Source organism: Oncorhynchus mykiss, chromosome 2, assembly GCF_013265735.2.
Source record: "Oncorhynchus mykiss isolate Arlee chromosome 2, USDA_OmykA_1.1, whole genome shotgun sequence".
Lineage (NCBI taxonomy): Eukaryota > Metazoa > Chordata > Actinopteri > Salmoniformes > Salmonidae > Oncorhynchus > Oncorhynchus mykiss.
In genome coordinates this window covers 9044761-9065970 of record NC_048566.1, presented here as the reverse complement: position 1 = coordinate 9065970, position 21210 = coordinate 9044761, and the positions used below count along the sequence as shown (strand labels likewise).

At 42.0% G+C, this 21210-nt stretch overlaps 1 protein-coding gene across 5 annotated transcripts in view; it reads right to left on the bottom strand.

The window, feature by feature from the left end:
* The window catches only part of LOC110518388 (FH1/FH2 domain-containing protein 3-like), a 252091-nt gene that overhangs the window by 6479 nt on the left and 224402 nt on the right, over positions 1-21210 (bottom strand). For 4 of the 5 annotated variants that reach the window (XM_036937193.1, XM_036937201.1, XM_036937203.1 and 1 more), the window contains 6 exons: positions 20054-20236; positions 19310-19429; positions 17817-17978; positions 17146-17336; positions 15208-15400; positions 12903-12926 (listed from right to left, as the gene is read on the bottom strand). In XM_036937193.1, coding sequence (XP_036793088.1) covers positions 12903-12926; positions 15208-15400; positions 17146-17336; positions 17817-17978; positions 19310-19429; positions 20054-20236 — 873 coding nt within the window. The remainder of the gene's footprint in view (positions 1-12902; positions 12927-15207; positions 15401-17145; positions 17337-17816; positions 17979-19309; positions 19430-20053; positions 20237-21210) is intronic. The other variant, XM_036937197.1, reaches the window with a different exon arrangement.

The following is a 21210-nucleotide window of genomic DNA, read 5'->3' as shown; positions in this document are numbered from 1 at the left end:
CATCCTTGTGGGAACAAACTATTTATCCTATTTTCCCTAACCGTGAACCTAACCCTAAACCTTAACCTAACCTCAAACCCCTATTTCTAACCCTAAACCTTAACCTAACCTCAAACCCCTATTTCTAACCCTAAACCTTAACCTAACCTCAAACCCCTATTTCTAACCCTAAACCTTAACCTAACCTCAAACCCCTATTTCTAACCCTAAACCTTAACCTAACCTCAAACCCCTATTTCTAACCCTAACCCTTAACCTAACCTCAAACCCCTATTTCTAACCCTAAACCTTAACCTAACCTCAAACCCCTAATTCTAACCCTAAACCTTAACCTAACCTCAAACCCCTATTTCTAACCCTAAACCTTAACCTAACCTCAAACCCCTATTTCTAACCCTAAACCTTAACCTAACCTCAAACCCCTATTTCTAACCCTAACCCTTAAGCCCTGTCTGAAATGTCCTTGTTTTACTATCCACCTGGGATGTATCTCCTGGATCTGTATTCTTCTACCTAGTCTGATAACTACTACTGTAGCTGGTTCCTCTAAACACACTGTCAATACCTAGTCTGATAACTACTACTGTAGCTGGTTCCTCTAAACACACTGTCAATACCTAGTCTGATAACTACTACTGTAGCTGGTTCCTCTAAACATACTGTCAATACCTAGTCTGATAACTACTGGTTCCTCTAAACATACTGGCAATACCTAGTCTGATAACTACAACTGTAGCTGGTTCCTCTAAACATACTGTCAATACCTAGTCTGATAACTACTACTGTAGCTGGTTCCTCTAAACACACTGTCAATACCTAGTCTGATAACTACTACTGTATCTGGTTCCTCTAAACATACTGTCAATACCTAGTCTGGTAACTACTACTGTATCTGGTTCCTCTAAACATACTGTCAATACCTAGTCTGATAACTACTGGTTCCTCTAAACATACTGTCAATACCTAGTCTGGTAACTACTACTGTAGCTGGTTCCTCTAAACATACTGTCAATACCTAGTCTGATAACTACTGGTTCCTCTAAACATACTGTCAATACCTAGTCTGGTAACTACTACTGTATCTGGTTCCTCTAAACATACTGTCAATACCTAGTCTGATAACTACTACTGTAGCTGGTTCCTCTAAACATACTGTCAATACCTAGTCTGATAACTACTGGTTCCTCTAAACATACTGTCAATACCTAGTCTGATAACTACTACTGTAGCTGGTTCCTCTAAACACACTGTCAATACCTAGTCTGATAACTACTACTGTAGCTGGTTCCTCTAAACACACTGTCAATACCTAGTCTGATAACTACTACTGTATCTGGTTCCTCTAAACATACTGTCAATACCTAGTCTGGTAACTACTACTGTATCTGGTTCCTCTAAACATACTGTCAATACCTAGTCTGATAACTACTACTGTAGCTGGTTCCTCTAAACACACTGTCAATACCTAGTCTGATAACTACTTCTTCTGTATCTGGTTCCTCTAAACATACTGTCAATACCTAGTCTGATAACTACTACTGTAGCTGGTTCCTCTAAACACACTGTCAATACCTAGTCTGATAACTACTACTGTAGCTGGTTCCTCTAAACACACTGTCAATACCTAATCTGATAACTACTGGTTCCTCTAAACACACTGTCAATACCTAGTCTGATAACTACTACTGTAGCTGGTTCCTCTAAACACACTGTCAATACCTAGTCTGATAACTACTGGTTCCTCTAAACATACTGTCAATACCTAGTCTGGTAACTACTGGTTCCTCTAAACATACTGTCAATACCTAGTCTGATAACTACTGGTTCCTCTAAACATACTGTCAATACCTAGTCTGGTAACTACTGGTTCCTCTAAACATACTGTCAATACCTAGTCTGATAACTACTGGTTCCTCTAAACATACTGTCAATACCTAGTCTGGTAACTACTGGTTCCTCTAAACACACTGTCAATACCTAGTCTGATAACTACTGGTTCCTCTAAACACACTGTCAATACCTAGTCTGATAACTACTACTGTAGCTGGTTCCTCTAAACACACTGTCAATACCTAGTCTGATAACTACTACTGTAGCTGGTTCCTCTAAACACACTGTCAATACCTAGTCTGATAACTACTGGTTCCTCTAAACACACTGTCAATACCTAGTCTGATAACTACTACTGTAGCTGGTTCCTCTAAACACACTGTCAATACCTAGTCTGATAACTACTGGTTCCTCTAAACATACTGTCAATACCTAGTCTGGTAACTACTGGTTCCTCTAAACATACTGTCAATACCTAGTCTGATAACTACTGGTTCCTCTAAACATACTGTCAATACCTAGTCTGGTAACTACTGGTTCCTCTAAACATACTGTCAATACCTAGTCTGATAACTACTGGTTCCTCTAAACATACTGTCAATACCTAGTCTGGTAACTACTGGTTCCTCTAAACACACTGTCAATACCTAGTCTGATAACTACTGGTTCCTCTAAACACACTGTCAATACCTAGTCTGATAACTACTACTGTAGCTGGTTCCTCTAAACACACTGTCAATACCTAGTCTGATAACTACTGGTTCCTCTAAACATACTGTCAATACCTAGTCTGATAACTACTACTGTAGCTGGTTCCTCTAAACATACTGTCAATACCTAGTCTGATAACTACTGGTTCCTCTAAACACACTGTCAATACCTAGTCTGATAACTACTACTGTAGCTGGTTCCTCTAAACATACTGTCAATACCTAGTCTGATAACTACTGGTTCCTCTAAACATACTGTCAATACCTAGTCTGATAACTACTACTGTAGCTGGTTCCTCTAAACACACTGTCAATACCTAGTCTGATAACTACTGGTTCCTCTAAACATACTGTCAATACCTAGTCTGATAACTACTACTGTAGCTGGTTCCTCTAAACATACTGTCAATACCTAGTCTGATAACTACTGGTTCCTCTAAACATACTGTCAATACCTAGTCTGGTAACTACTGGTTCCTCTAAACATTCTGTCAATACCTAGTCTGATAACTACTGGTTCCTCTAAACATACTGTCAATACCTAGTCTGATAACTACTGGTTCCTCTAAACACACTGTCAATACCTAGTCTGATAACTACTACTGTAGCTGGTTCCTCTAAACATACTGTCAATACCTAGTCTGATAACTACTGGTTCCTCTAAACATACTGTCAATACCTAGTCTGGTAACTACTGGTTCCTCTAAACATACTGTCAATACCTAGTCTGATAAGTACTGGTTCCTCTAAACATACTGTCAATACCTAGTCTGGTAACTACTGGTTCCTCTAAACATTCTGTCAATACCTAGTCTGATAACTACTGGTTCCTCTAAACATACTGTCAATACCTAGTCTGATAACTACTGGTTCCTCTAAACATACTGTCAATACCTAGTCTGGTAACTACTGGTTCCTCTAAACACACTGTCAATACCTAGTCTGATAACTACTGGTTCCTCTAAACACACTGTCAATACCTAGTCTGGTAAATACTGGTTCCTCTAAACACACTGTCAATACCTAGTCTGATAACTACTGGTTCCTCTAAACATACTGTCAATACCTAGTCTGATAACTACTGGTTCCTCTAAACACACTGTCAATACCTAGTCTGATAACTACTACTGTAGCTGGTTCCTCTAAACACACTGTCAATACCTAGTCTGATAACTACAACTGTAGCTGGTTCCTCTAAACACACTGTCAATACCTAGTCTGATAACTACTGGTTCCTCTAAACATACTGTCAATACCTAGTCTGATAACTACTACTGTAGCTGGTTCCTCTAAACATACTGTCAATACCTAGTCTGATAACTACTGGTTCCTCTAAACATACTGTCAATACCTAGTCTGATAACTACTGGTTCCTCTAAACATACTGTCAATACCTAGTCTGATAACTACTGGTTCCTCTAAACATACTGTCAATACCTAGTCTGATAACTACTGGTTCCTCTAAACATACTGTCAATACCTAGTCTGATAACTACTGGTTCCTCTAAACATACTGTCAATACCTAGTCTGATAACTACTACTGTAGCTGGTTCCTCTAAACATACTGTCAATACCTAGTCTGATAACTACTACTGTAGCTGGTTCCTCTAAACATACTGTCAATACCTAGTCTGATAACTACTACTGTAGCTGGTTCCTCTAAACACACTGTCAATACCTAGTCTGATAACTACTGGTTCCTCTAAACACACTGTCAATACCTAGTCTGATAACTACTACTGTATCTGGTTCCTCTAAACACACTGTCAATACCTAGTCTGATAACTACTGGTTCCTCTAAACATACTGTCAATACCTAGTCTGATAACTACTACTGTAGCTGGTTCCTCTAAACATACTGTCAATACCTAGTCTGATAACTACAACTGTAGCTGGTTCCTCTAAACATACTGTCAATACCTAGTCTGATAACTACTACTGTAGCTGGTTCCTCTAAACACACTGTCAATACCTAGTCTGATAACTACTACTGTAGCTGGTTCCTCTAAACATACTGTCAATACCTAGTCTGATAACTACTACTGTAGCTGGTTCCTCTAAACACACTGTCAATACCTAGTCTGATAACTACTACTGTAGCTGGTTCCTCTAAACATACTGTCAATACCTAGTCTGGTAACTACTACTGTATCTGGTTCCTCTAAACATACTGTCAATACCTAGTCTGATAACTACTGGTTCCTCTAAACATACTGTCAATACCTAGTCTGATAACTACTACTGTAGCTGGTTCCTCTAAACACACTGTCAATACCTAGTCTGATTACTACTACTGTAACTGGTTCCTCTAAACACACTGTCAATACCTAGTCTGATAACTACTACTGTAGCTGGTTCCTCTAAACACACTGTCAATACCTAGTCTGATTACTACTACTGTAACTGGTTCCTCTAAACACACTGTCAATACCTAGTCTGATAACTACTACTGTAGCTGGTTCCTCTAAACATACTGTCAATACCTAGTCTGGTAACTACTACTGTAGCTGGTTCCTCTAAACACACTGTCAATACCTAGTCTGATAACTACTACTGTAGCTGGTTCCTCTAAACATACTGTCAATACCTAGTCTGGTAACTACTACTGTAGCTGGTTCCTCTAAACACACTGTCAATACCTAGTCTGGTAACTACTACTGTAGCTGGTTCCTCTAAACATACTGTCAATACCTAGTCTGATAACTACTACTGTAGCTGGTTCCTCTAAACACACTGTCAATACCTAGTCTGATAACTACTGGTTCCTCTAAACACACTGTCAATACCTAGTCTGATAACTACTGGTTCCTCTAAACATACTGTCAATGCCTAGTCTGATAACTACTACTGTAGCTGGTTCCTCTAAACACACTGTCAATACCTAGTCTGATAACTACTGGTTCCTCTAAACATACTGTCAATACCTAGTCTGATAACTACTACTGTAGCTGGTTCCTCTAAACATACTGTCAATACCTAGTCTGATAACTACTACTGTAGCTGGTTCCTCTAAACACACTGTCAATACCTAGTCTGATAACTACTGGTTCCTCTAAACATACTGTCAATACCTAGTCTGATAACTACTACTGTAGCTGGTTCCTCTAAACATACTGTCAATACCTAGTCTGGTAACTACTACTGTAGCTGGTTCCTCTAAACATACTGTCAATACCTAGTCTGATAACTACTACTGTAGCTGGTTCCTCTAAACACACTGTCAATACCTAGTCTGATAACTACTGGTTCCTCTAAACACACTGTCAATACCTAGTCTGATAACTACTGGTTCCTCTAAACACACTGTCAATACCTAGTCTGATAACTACTGGTTCCTCTAAACATACTGTCAATACCTAGTCTGATAACTACTACTGTAGCTGGTTCCTCTAAACATACTGTCAATACCTAGTCTGATAACTACTGGTTCCTCTAAACACACTGTCAATACCTAGTCTGATAACTACTACTGTAGCTGGTTCCTCTAAGCACACTGTCAATACCTAGTCTGATAACTACAACTGTAGCTGGTTCCTCTAAACACACTGTCAATACCTAGTCTGATAACTACTGGTTCCTCTAAACACACTGTCAATACCTAGTCTGATAACTACTACTGTAGCTGGTTCCTCTAAACACACTGTCAATACCTAGTCTGATAACTACTGGTTCCTCTAAACACACTGTCAATACCTAGTCTGATAACTACTACTGTAGCTGGTTCCTCTAAGCACACTGTCAATACCTAGTCTGATAACTACTACTGTAGCTGGTTCCTCTAAACACACTGTCAATACCTAGTCTGATAACTACAACTGTAGCTGGTTCCTCTAAACACACTGTCAATACCTAGTCTGATAACTACTACTGTAGCTGGTTCCTCTAAACATACTGTCAATACCTAGTCTGGTAACTACTGGTTCCTCTAAACACACTGTCAATACCTAGTCTGATAACTACTGGTTCCTCTAAACATACTGTCAATACCTAGTCTGATAACTACTACTGTAGCTGGTTCCTCTAAACATACTGTCAATACCTAGTCTGGTAACTACTACTGTATCTGGTTCCTCTAAACATACTGTCAATACCTAGTCTGATAACTACTACTGTAGCTGGTTCCTCTAAACATACTGTCAATACCTAGTCTGATAACTACTACTGTAGCTGGTTCCTCTAAACACACTGTCAATACCTAGTCTGATAACTACTGGTTCCTCTAAACACACTGTCAATACCTAGTCTGATAACTACTGGTTCCTCTAAACATACTGTCAATGCCTAGTCTGATAACTACTACTGTAGCTGGTTCCTCTAAACACACTGTCAATACCTAGTCTGATAACTACTGGTTCCTCTAAACATACTGTCAATACCTAGTCTGATAACTACTACTGTAGCTGGTTCCTCTAAACATACTGTCAATACCTAGTCTGATAACTACTACTGTAGCTGGTTCCTCTAAACACACTGTCAATACCTAGTCTGATAACTACTGGTTCCTCTAAACATACTGTCAATACCTAGTCTGATAACTACTACTGTAGCTGGTTCCTCTAAACATACTGTCAATACCTAGTCTGGTAACTACTACTGTAGCTGGTTCCTCTAAACATACTGTCAATACCTAGTCTGATAACTACTACTGTAGCTGGTTCCTCTAAACACACTGTCAATACCTAGTCTGATAACTACTGGTTCCTCTAAACACACTGTCAATACCTAGTCTGATAACTACTGGTTCCTCTAAACACACTGTCAATACCTAGTCTGATAACTACTGGTTCCTCTAAACATACTGTCAATACCTAGTCTGATAACTACTACTGTAGCTGGTTCCTCTAAACATACTGTCAATACCTAGTCTGATAACTACTGGTTCCTCTAAACACACTGTCAATACCTAGTCTGATAACTACTACTGTAGCTGGTTCCTCTAAGCACACTGTCAATACCTAGTCTGATAACTACAACTGTAGCTGGTTCCTCTAAAAACACTGTCAATACCTAGTCTGATAACTACTGGTTCCTCTAAACACACTGTCAATACCTAGTCTGATAACTACTACTGTAGCTGGTTCCTCTAAACACACTGTCAATACCTAGTCTGATAACTACTGGTTCCTCTAAACACACTGTCAATACCTAGTCTGATAACTACTACTGTAGCTGGTTCCTCTAAGCACACTGTCAATACCTAGTCTGATAACTACTACTGTAGCTGGTTCCTCTAAACACACTGTCAATACCTAGTCTGATAACTACAACTGTAGCTGGTTCCTCTAAACACACTGTCAATACCTAGTCTGATAACTACTACTGTAGCTGGTTCCTCTAAACATACTGTCAATACCTAGTCTGGTAACTACTGGTTCCTCTAAACACACTGTCAATACCTAGTCTGATAACTACTGGTTCCTCTAAACATACTGTCAATACCTAGTCTGATAACTACTACTGTAGCTGGTTCCTCTAAACATACTGTCAATACCTAGTCTGGTAACTACTACTGTATCTGGTTCCTCTAAACATACTGTCAATACCTAGTCTGATAACTACTACTGTAGCTGGTTCCTCTAAACATACTGTCAATACCTAGTCTGATAACTACTACTGTAGCTGGTTCCTCTAAACACACTGTCAATACCTAGTCTGATAACTACTACTGTAGCTGGTTCCTCTAAACACACTGTCAATACCTAGTCTGATAACTACTGGTTCCTCTAAACATACTGTCAATACCTAGTCTGGTAACTACTACTGTATCTGGTTCCTCTAAACATACTGTCAATACCTAGTCTGATAACTACTACTGTAGCTGGTTCCTCTAAACATACTGTCAATACCTAGTCTGATAACTACTGGTTCCTCTAAACATACTGTCAATACCTAGTCTGATAACTACTACTGTAGCTGGTTCCTCTAAACATACTGTCAATACCTAGTCTGATAACTACTGGTTCCTCTAAACATACTGTCAATACCTAGTCTGATAACTACTACTGTAGCTGGTTCCTCTAAACATACTGTCAATACCTAGTCTGATAACTACTACTGTAGCTGGTTCCTCTAAACATACTGTCAATACCTAGTCTGATAACTACTACTGTAGCTGGTTCCTCTAAACACACTGTCAATACCTAGTCTGATAACTACTGGTTCCTCTAAACACACTGTCAATACCTAGTCTGATAACTACTACTGTAGCTGGTTCCTCTAAACATACTGTCAATACCTAGTCTGATAACTACTACTGTAGCTGGTTCCTCTAAACACACTGTCAATACCTAGTCTGATAACTACTGGTTCCTCTAAACACACTGTCAATACCTAGTCTGATAACTACTACTGTAGCTGGTTCCTCTAAACATACTGTCAATACCTAGTCTGATAACTACTGGTTCCTCTAAACACACTGTCAATACCTAGTCTGATAACTACTGGTTCCTCTAAACACACTGTCAATACCTAGTCTGATAACTACTACTGTAGCTGGTTCCTCTAAACACACTGTCAATACCTAGTCTGATAACTACTATTGTAGCTGGTTCCTCTAATCACACTGTCAATACCTAATCTGGTAACTACTACTGTAGCTGGTTCCTCTAAACATACTGTCAATACCTAGTCTGGTAACTACTACTGTAGCTGGTTCCTCTAAACACACTGTCAATACCTAGTCTGATAACTACTGGTTCCTCTAAACATACTGTCAATACCTAGTCTGATAACTACTGGTTCCTCTAAACACACTGTCAATACCTAGTCTGATAACTACTGGTTCCTCTAAACATGCTGTCAATACCTAGTCTGATAACTACTGGTTCCTCTAAACATACTGTCAATACCTAGTCTGATAACTACTGGTTCCTCTAAACATACTGTCAATACCTAGTCTGATAACTACTACTGTAGCTGGTTCCTCTAAACACACTGTCAATACCTAGTCTGATAACTACAACTGTAGCTGGTTCCTCTAAACATACTGTCAATACCTAGTCTGATAACTACTACTGTAGCTGGTTCCTCTAAACATACTGTCAATACCTAGTCTGATAACTACTGGTTCCTCTAAACACACTGTCAATACCTAGTCTGATAACTACTACTGTAGCTGGTTCCTCTAAACATACTGTCAATACCTAGTCTGATAACTACTACTGTAGCTGGTTCCTCTAAACACACTGTCAATACCTAGTCTGATAACTACTACTGTAGCTGGTTCCTCTAAACATACTGTCAATACCTAGTCTGGTAACTACTACTGTAGCTGGTTCCTCTAAACACACTGTCAATACCTAGTCTGATAACTACTGGTTCCTCTAAACATACTGTCAATACCTAGTCTGATAACTACTGGTTCCTCTAAACATACTGTCAATACCTAGTCTGATAACTACTGGTTCCTCTAAACATACTGTCAATACCTAGTCTGATAACTACTGGTTCCTCTAAGCACACTGTCAATACCTAGTCTGATAACTACTACTGTAGCTGGTTCCTCTAAACACACTGTCAATACCTAGTCTGATAACTACTACTGTAGCTGGTTCCTCTAAACATACTGTCAATACCTAGTCTGATAACTACTGGTTCCTCTAAACATACTGTCAATACCTAGTCTGATAACTACTACTGTAGCTGGTTCCTCTAAACACACTGTCAATACCTAGTCTGATAACTACTGGTTCCTCTAAACATACTGTCAATACCTAGTCTGATAACTACTGGTTCCTCTAAACATACTGTCAATACCTAGTCTGATAACTACTGGTTCCTCTAAACATACTGTCAATACCTAGTCTGATAACTACTACTGTAGCTGGTTCCTCTAAACACACTGTCAATACCTAGTCTGATAACTACTACTGTAGCTGGTTCCTCTAAACATACTGTCAATACCTAGTCTGATAACTACTGGTTCCTCTAAACATACTGTCAATACCTAGTCTGATAACTACTACTGTAGCTGGTTCCTCTAAACATACTGTCAATACCTAGTCTGATAACTACTACTGTAGCTGGTTCCTCTAAACACACTGTCAATACCTAGTCTGATAACTACTACTGTAGCTGGTTCCTCTAAACATACTGTCAATACCTAGTCTGATAACTACTGGTTCCTCTAAACATACTGTCAATACCTAGTCTGATAACTACTACTGTAGCTGGTTCCTCTAAACACACTGTCAATACCTAGTCTGATAACTACTACTCTAACTGGTTCCTCTAAACACACTGTCAATACCTAGTCTGATAACTACTGGTTCCTCTAAACATACTGTCAATACCTAGTCTGATAACTACTACTGTAGCTGGTTCCTCTAAACACACTGTCAATACCTAGTCTGATAACTACTACTGTAGCTGGTTCCTCTAAACACACTGTCAATACCTAGTCTGATAACTACTGGTTCCTCTAAACACACTGTCAATACCTAGTCTGATAACTACTGGTTCCTCTAAACATACTGTCAATACCTAGTCTGATAACTACTGGTTCCTCTAAACACACTGTCAATACCTAGTCTGATAACTACTGGTTCCTCTAAACATACTGTCAATACCTAGTCTGATAACTACTGGTTCCTCTAAACACACTGTCAATACCTAGTCTGATAACTACTGGTTCCTCTAAACACACTGTCAATACCTAGTCTGATAACTACTACTGTAGCTGGTTCCTCTAAACACACTGTCAATACCTAGTCTGATAACTACTGGTTCCTCTAAACATACTGTCAATACCTAGTCTGATAACTACTACTGTAGCTGGTTCCTCTAAACATACTGTCAATACCTAGTCTGATAACTACTACTGTAGCTGGTTCCTCTAAACACACTGTCAATACCTAGTCTGATAACTACTGGTTCCTCTAAACATACTGTCAATACCTAGTCTGATAACTACTACTGTAGCTGGTTCCTCTAAACACACTGTCAATACCTAGTCTGATAACTACTGGTTCCTCTAAACATACTGTCAATACCTAGTCTGATAACTACTGGTTCCTCTAAACATACTGTCAATACCTAGTCTGATAACTACTGGTTCCTCTAAACACACTGTCAATACCTAGTCTGATAACTACTACTGTAGCTGGTTCCTCTAAACATACTGTCAATACCTAGTCTGATAACTACTACTGTAGCTGGTTCCTCTAAACATACTGTCAATACCTAGTCTGATAACTACTACTGTAGCTGGTTCCTCTAAACATACTGTCAATACCTAGTCTGATAACTACTGGTTCCTCTAAACACACTGTCAATACCTAGTCTGGTAACTACTACTGTAGCTGGTTCCTCTAAACATACTGTCAATACCTAGTCTGATAACTACTACTGTAGCTGGTTCCTCTAAACATACTGTCAATACCTAGTCTGATAACTACTGGTTCCTCTAAACACACTGTCAATACCTAGTCTGATAACTACTACTGTAGCTGGTTCCTCTAAACATACTGTCAATACCTAGTCTGATAACTACTACTGTAGCTGGTTCCTCTAAACACACTGTCAATACCTAGTCTGATAACTACTACTGTAGCTGGTTCCTCTAAACATACTGTCAATACCTAGTCTGGTAACTACTGGTTCCTCTAAACATACTGTCAATACCTAGTCTGATAACTACTACTGTAGCTGGTTCCTCTAAACATACTGTCAATACCTAGTCTGATAACTACTGGTTCCTCTAAACACACTGTCAATACCTAGTCTGATAACTACTACTGTAGCTGGTTCCTCTAAACACACTGTCAATACCTAGTCTGATAACTACTACTGTAGCTGGTTCCTCTAAACATACTGTCAATACCTAGTCTGATAACTACTACTGTAGCTGGTTCCTCTAAACATACTGTCAATACCTAGTCTGATAACTACTGGTTCCTCTAAACATACTGTCAATACCTAGTCTGATAACTACTACTGTAGCTGGTTCCTCTAAACATACTGTCAATACCTAGTCTGATAACTACTGGTTCCTCTAAACACACTGTCAATACCTAGTCTGATAACTACTACTGTAGCTGGTTCCTCTAAACATACTGTCAATACCTAGTCTGATAACTACTACTGTAGCTTGTTGGCTGCATTCAAAATCACAGCAAGAAATACAGCGGACACACAACCTGAGAGAAATATGTCAACTTGATCGTGATGAAGAATTCTGGCTTTTGGTTAAAGGTTAGAGACATTACTACCACAGGAAAAATAACACACACACATGCACCTGTTCTCACACACACACACACACACACACACACACACACACACACACACACACACACACACACACACACACGCACACACGCACGCAAACACGCACACACGCACACACGCACACACACCCATACCTCACCATCCTCTTCATCCTCACTCTACAGAGGAAAGGGAAGAAGATGAAATGAAGAGGAAGACAGAAAAGGAGATGTTATGAGATGTGCTGGAGGCGCCATAGTCAAACAGAAAGAGCAGAAATATGACCTCTCACAAAAAGAAGAATGAGGAATGTTCTATTCTGTAAATGAGGTTATCTAAAAACGCTGGTCGACTATTAACACACGTCTTGTCCTTTGTACGGTTCACAAATTCCCCATTGGGTGTGACGACCACACAACTGTGCTCCCCTCCTCCCTGTGAGAGCAGCGGGATCACGCTGTGGGGCTAGTTATTTCTCCTGCAGGGACATCCAAACGTTGGAATATTTCACACAGTGATTGAATTAGGGTGCTCTTGAACTGGAGGTGAACCCTACCAAGGACAACAGGCCCTGGAGTGCTGCTCCATCTCCCTCCTACAGCAGGCTGCAGGCCCCTCTGGGCTGGAGGGAGTTTCATCATCACACAGGGAGGAGGGGGAGCAGGAGGAGGAGCAGGTGGAGGGGGGGCAGAGGAAGAGGAGCAGGAGGAGGAGGATGGGTAGAAGGAGGAGGAGCAGGAGTATGGGGAGAGGGGATCAGTCCTGCTGTTTTAGAATAGGATACATAGTAAACAGATCACTGATTACTGTTACAGTAACCAATCACTGTACTGGATGTGTGAAACTATGCTGATGTCATTGGAAATTAATGCGTTGTCTGAGGTGACCAGTGGCCACTTGTTTGGAGAGTGAGCAGGTGGGTATGAAATCCCGAGGATGACAATGAGGAAGTTCAAGAAAGAAATTGAGAGTCTCAGGTGAAGAGAACACAGGAAAAGACAGGAGAATACATAAGAACACCGGAGAAGACAAGAGAATACAGGAGAACACAGGAGAAGACATAAGAACACCGGAGAAGACATAAGAACACCGGAGAAGACAAGAGAATACAGGGGAACACAGGAGAACACAGGAGAATACAGGAGAACACAGGAGAAGACAAGAGAATACAGGAGAACACCGGAGAAGACAAGAGAATACAGGAGAACACAGGAGAGGACAGGAGAATACAGGAGAAGACATAAGAACACCGGAGAAGACAAGAGAATACAGGAGAACACAGGAGAAGACAGGAGAATACAGGAGAAGACATAAGAACACCGGAGAAGACATAAGAACACCGGAGAAGACAAGAGAATACAGGGGAACACAGGAGAACACAGGAGAAGACAAGAGAATACAGGAGAACACAGGAGAATACATAAGAACACCGGAGAAGACAAGAGAATACAGGAGAACACAGGAGAAGACAGGAGAATACAGGAGAAGACATAAGAACACCGGAGAAGACAAGAGAATACAGGGGAACACAGGAGAACACAGGAGAATACAGGAGAAGACATAAGAACACCGGAGAAGACAAGAGAATACAGGAGAACACAGGAGAACACAGGAGAAGACATAAGAACACCGGAGAAGACAAGAGAATACAGAGGAACACAGGAGAACACAGGAGAAGACAAGAGAAGACATAAGAACACCGGAGAAGACAAGAGAATACAGGGGAACACAGGAGAACACAGGAGAAGACAAGAGAAGACATAAGAACACCGGAGAAGACAAGAGAATACAGGGGAACACAGGAGAACACAGGAGAAGACAAGAGAATACAGGAGAACACAGGAGAATACATAAGAACACCGGAGAAGACAAGAGAATACAGGAGAACACAGGAGAAGACAGGAGAATACAGGAGAAGACATAAGAACACCGGAGAAGACAAGAGAATACAGAGGAACACAGGAGAACACAGGAGAAGACAAGAGAATACAGGAGAACACAGGAGAACACAGAAGACAAGAGAATACAGGAGAACACAGGAGGAGACAGGAGAAGACAGGAGAATACAGGAGAAGACAGGAGAAGACATACGATCACAGGAGAAGACAGGAGAAGACAGGAGAACACAGGAGAACACAGGAGAAGACAGGAGAACACAGGAGAAGACAGGAGAACACAGGAGAAGACAGGAGAACACAGGAGAAGACAGGAGAACACAGGAGAAGAAAGGAGAACACAGGAGAAGACAGGAGAAGCCTACAAAGGAAAAAGAGACCAGATGGGGCAAGAGACAAAGTGTTTAAATATACAAGGTCTGCGTCCCAAATGCTACCCTATTCCCTTTATAGTACACAATTTTTTAGCAGAACCCTGGTCAAAGGTAGTCCACTATATAGGGAGTAGTGCACCATTTGAGCCACTTCCGATGAGCAGGCCTGTTAAGTGAACAACAACACTCACATCTGTGATCATCTTTCCTCTGGTCTTGTTCCTCTCTCTGTGGTTGGCCCTCTTCTGTTTCTGTTGCAGGACGCGTTCCCGTGTTGTCCGGTACTCCAGGGCAAACTCACTGAGGATCTTACTGAAGCGGTGGATGCTGACCTCCCGCACAGCGTACGCTGGATGGCCCAGGAACAACAGGAAGGCATGGAACCTGCAACACGTAGAGAGAAAAACATGACGGCATCACATTGCAGTTTACGGCGTCAGATATCACACCGTTATCTCTCTCTGGAGAAACAGATGGTGTCAGATATCACACCGTTATCTCTCTCTGGAGAAACAGACGGCGTCAGATATCACACCGTTATCTCTCTCTGGAGAAACAGACGGCGTCAGATATCACACCGTTATCTCTCTCTGGAGAAACAGATGGTGTCAGATATCACCTTGTTATCTCTCTCTGGAGAAACAGATGGTGTCAGATATCACACCGTTATCTCTCTCTGGAGAAACAGATGGTGTCAGATATCACACCGTTATCTCTCTCTGGAGAAACAGACGGCGTCAGATATCACACCGTTATCTCTCTCTGGAGAAACAGACGGCGTCAGATATCACACCGTTATCTCTCTCTGGAGAAACAGATGGTGTCAGATATCACCTTGTTATCTCTCTCTGGAGAAACAGATGGTGTCAGATATCACACCGTTATCTCTCTCTGGAGAAACAGACGGCGTCAGATATCACACCGTTATCTCTCTCTGGAGAAACAGACGGTGTCAGATATCACACCGTTATCTCTCTCTGGAGAAACAGATGGTGTCAGATATCACACCGTTATCTCTCTCTGGAGAAACAGACGGCGTCAGATATCACACCGTTATCTCTCTCTGGAGAAACAGACGGCGTTAGATATCACACCGTTATCTCTCTCTGGAGAAACAGACGGCGTCAGATATCACACCGTTATCTCTCTCTGGAGAAACAGACGGCGTCAGATATCACACCGTTATCTCTCTCTGGAGAAACAGACGGCGTCAGATATCACACCGTTATCTCTCTCTGGAGAAACAGACGGCGTTAGATATCACACCGTTATCTCTCTCTGGAGAAACAGATGGTGTCAGATATCACACCGTTATCTCTCTCTGGAGAAACAGATGGCGTCAGATATCACATCGTTATCTCTCTCTGGAGAAACAGATGGTGTCAGATATCACACCGTTATCTCTCTCTGGAGAAACAGATGGTGTCAGATATCACACCGTTATCTCTCTCTGGAGAAACAGATGGCGTCAGATATCACACCGTTATCTCTCTCTGGATAAACAGATGGTGTCAGATATCACACCGTTATCTCTCTCTGGAGAAACAGATGGTGTCAGATATCACACCGTTATCTCTCTCTGGAGAAACAGATGGTGTCAGATATCACACCGTTATCTCTCTCTGGAGAAACAGATGGTGTCAGATATCACACCGTTATCTCTCTCTGGAGAAACAGATGGCGTCAGATATCACACCGTTATCTCTCTCTGGAGAAACAGATGGCGTCAGATATCACACCGTTATCTCTCTCTGGAGAAACAGATGGTGTCAGATATCACCCCGTTATCTCTCTCTGGAGAAACAGATGGCGTCAGATATCACACCGTTATCTCTCTCTGGAGAAACAGACGGCGTCAGATATCACACCATTATCTCTCTCTGGAGAAACAGATGGTGTCAGATATCACACCGTTATCTCTCTCTGGAGAAACAGACGGCGTCAGATATCACACCGTTATCTCTCTCTGGAGAAACAGATGGTGTCAGATATCACACCGTTATCTCTCTCTGGAGAAACAGACGGCGTCAGATATCACACCGTTATCTCTCTCTGGAGAAACAGCTACGTTGGATGGTATTTCAACGAGGTAAAATAATGCATCAGAGGACCCTTCACTATAATCATACCGGTTGATAATTCTCCGATGGACTATCTTCAAGATGATGATTCTCTCTGCACAGTCCTTTAGGAAGTCAGACATCTTCTGTTTGAGCGCAGGCTTCATCTCGTGCTTGGCGATGACCTTGAGGTGGTCCCACGATGCTTTGCAGCGTCGCTCCATCTGGCTCAGGTTGTCTTGGAGCTGGTCGAAGTCCACCTGAGAAACAAGGTGGCAGAGAAGAAGTTGACTTTGTTGTCCGTTGTTGACAGGAAATGTGTTGCCCCTGGATTAGTTAAGAGGTTAGACGTAATGCCTTGCTCAAGCTACACAATGGCAGGAGATGGCATTTTGGATTTGATACAAGCAACCGTGGTAATTAATGAGTAACACCTAAAGCTGCTTACATGGACATAAAATAAATTATTTCTGACAATCATTATTGATTAGGGCCTAGGTTAAATCTAGACTGCAGAGCATCACGTTGTAGCGCGACATCAATTTAAAGGTCATTTCCTGATTGAGCCCACATATGCAGCGTTTACCGTGAATGTAGCAAAAAGGTACATAGTCGACATGGGGTGATCAGATTGAATCTAGCTACAGGTTTTGCTTGATAGCAAGAAATGGATTACAAGGATAAACATCATTTCCATGAGTTTCCATGAGTCCTTTATACTAAGGCAATCACAGGCGTACCTTAGCCGAGCGGGTGATGGCTCCTATCTCAGAGTACAGGTCTGAGCTGTCTGGAAACTTCTCCACCACAATGGAACAGGCATGGTGCAGTAGAGACTGCTTATGAACCGTGTCCTTTACCTCCGGAACCTTCTCCAGGTAACCCAGCTCAAAGCCCTTCGCCTGGATACATAAACACACACACACACACACACACACACACACACACACACACACACACACACACACACACACACACACACACACACACACACACACACACACACACACACACACACACACACACACACACACACACACACACACACACACACACACACACAAAATAAGCACACCCATTATGTAACTACAACAGACACAAGTCTATGCTATTAACATCAGACTCCCAAAATGAGGCCCAAATGAGGCCCAAATTGCAGTAAATTTCCGCTTTAGCATGAGTCACCAATATGCACGACAACAAGATTACAGAACATCGGTATTTTTATGTTGGACAGCGAGATCTTGTACAAAGAGAAAGGGTTTCTATTGAGTGGTCAACCAGTAATTCAGCTTCATTAGTCAGTGATTATCACAAACCACAATCAACTGCAGACCTACCAATTGTTAGTTAGCAAGAGCAGAGCTACCTAAACACACACACACACACACACACACACACACACACACACACACACACACACACACACACACACACACACACACACACACACACACACACACACACACACACTACCTAAAAAGGAGAATAAAAACATCTCCTGAAAGACATCATCCTAACTAGGTTTGCTTTGTTCCTTTGCCCATTTTAAATGGTTTATCGTCAAATATAAACACAGGCATTATTTAGCTGAACTACTTGCTTGATGCCTCATGTTTTCTGACTTGCATGTTTGGCTCTCATATCCTAAACCTTTGAGACACACAAGCACGGCATGCACGCAGGCAAACACACACACACACACACACACTCATACCCTCTCTGTCTCTCTTTATGCCTCTCTTTCATTCCAATAGACAGACAGCGTCAGGTTGGGTGCATTGTTGAGCAGAGGCCTTCCCTTTCCAGATACACTGCTGTAGTGGGCTAGCTAGTGTCTGGTGCACAGACAGACAGACGGACAGCATACAGCACATTCCTCTACAAACATAGAGCACACTGTTGTCTTTGCCAAGTCAATATGGCAGTGCTTAGCAGGGGGCACAGAGGGTAGGAGGGAGAGAAGGAGGGAGAGAACGAGGGAGAGAGAGATAGAGAGAGAAAGAAAGAAAGAGAGAGAGAGAGAGAGAGAGAGAGAGAGAGAGAGAGAGAGAGAGAGAGGGAAAAAGAGAGGGAGAGAGAGAGAGAGAGAGAGAGAGAGAGAGAGAGAGAGAGAGAGAGAGAGATAGAGAGAGGGGAGGAGGAGGGGGAGGGGGAGAGAGAGAGAGAGGGGAAGAGAGCTCATCTCTTCTCTTCCTCCAGCCCCAGGCCAGACTTCTGTAATGTTACTCACGTTGGATCCGTTAAGGAAGTTGCCTATAGCCAGCAGCGTGGACAGGATGTAACGCAGCGTCTTGTTCTTCTCCAGTTGGTCCATCCCTTCCTTAAGATCCTGCAGAGGCTCTGCCACTTCCTGTAAAACAGAGAGAGAGAGAGAGAGAGAGAGAGAGAGAGGGAGGGAGGGAGGGAGAGAGAGAGAGAGAGAGAGAGAGAGTGGCACACACATCAAATACGGCCTTTTAAACTGAAGCTAGTCATTACAGGAACCAGCTGAGAATACTTTATGATTGTTAAATGTCAGAGAGATTTATTTGAAGGTTAAATGTTAAAGTGATTTGTTTGGGACTATTTCTCTAGTTACTGTAAGATGATTCTCTGCGTGTGTGTTGGACAGATGGTAACCGTCTGTCACCAGATTATTACTTTAAGACTGCAACTAGAAACAACATCCAGGAATAATCATGTTGTTCTTCGTTGAACCCGTATGTTCAACAACAATGAGGAGCCATAGAGGAGTCAGGTGCTATATGGAAATCAACATCTATTTCCTCAACTACGACACCTATTTCCTTAACTACGACACCTTGGTATGTGAACTACAACAAGCCAATCCGTATTCAAATCCATTTTCACAGTTCTCTCTTGTATTGCACAATCCTACGATGATGATGATGTACACGTAGGAAGTGTGAGGTAGCGCATGACTCCATTTATAGGAATTGGTGCAGGGATGACAGAAAGGTGGCGGTGCTCTGACCTTCTCCGTGACCTCGTAGTCCATCTTGAAGGCCCAGAGCTGCAGCCGGGCGGACAGCTCTGTGATGGAGGACAGGGTGAGGAGGAACTGCTCTGCTGATCCCAGGGGGACGTCAGGGTTCACCAGCTGAGCATCCTGGATCCTCTGCTTCTCCTCCTCCGTCGGGATCATCGTCAGGATTTTCTAGGAAAGGAGGACAAGAAGAAGACTTCATGAATCCATACGAGACATAAATGTGTCTGCTGCTGTACCAACCCCTCAGATACACAGACACACACATTAGGTTGGAGAGGCTGGACCAGAGTTGAAGGAGGAGAGGAAAGGAGGGATTTGAAGGAGGAGAAGAAAGGGAGGCTGGACGTGGAGATGGGAGAGGAAAGGGGGAGTTGAAGGAGAAGAGGAAAGGGAGGGATGGAGATAGAGATGGGAGAGGAAAGGGGGAATTGAAGGAGAAGAGGAAAGGGAGGGATGGAGATAGAGATGAGTGGTGGGAGAGGAAAGTGGGAGTTGAAGGAGGAGAAGAAAGGGAGGCTGGACGTGGAGATGGGAGAGGAAAGGGGGAGTTGGAGGAGAAGAGGAAAGGGAGGGATGGAGATAGAGATGGGAGAGGAAAGGGGGAGTTGAAGGAGAAGAGGAAAGGGAGGGATGGAGATAGAGATGGGAGAGGAAAGGGGGAGTTGAAGGAGAAGAGGAAAGGGAGGGATGGAGATAGAGATGGCAGAGGAAAGGGGGAGTTGAAGGAGAAGAGGAAAGGGAGGGATGGAGATAGAGATGAGTGGTGGGAGAGATGGAATGTTTCTAATTTTCCAGTTATTTTTTATTATCAACGAACATATTTGCTATTGGAAAAATAATAATTCCTGCCTTGGCCTCCAACCTTGTCAGACATCTGACTGTTCTACCTTTCTGCTGCTGTCTGTCTGTGAGAAATAGACGTAGAAGGTGGAGCAGTACATTACAGTGCTCCTCTCCTCTAAATAAGAACGTTCCCATGGAAAAGATGGAAGAGTACAGCAGATTATATAAGACAGGAGATGCAACGTTAATCATTATTTACACCATCTGAAGTCCTCCAAAGGTCTATATTATGGTTAGAAAACCATCTTAAAATATGCATGTGTAGCTAACTTTTAATGGTACGTACCAATAATTAATTA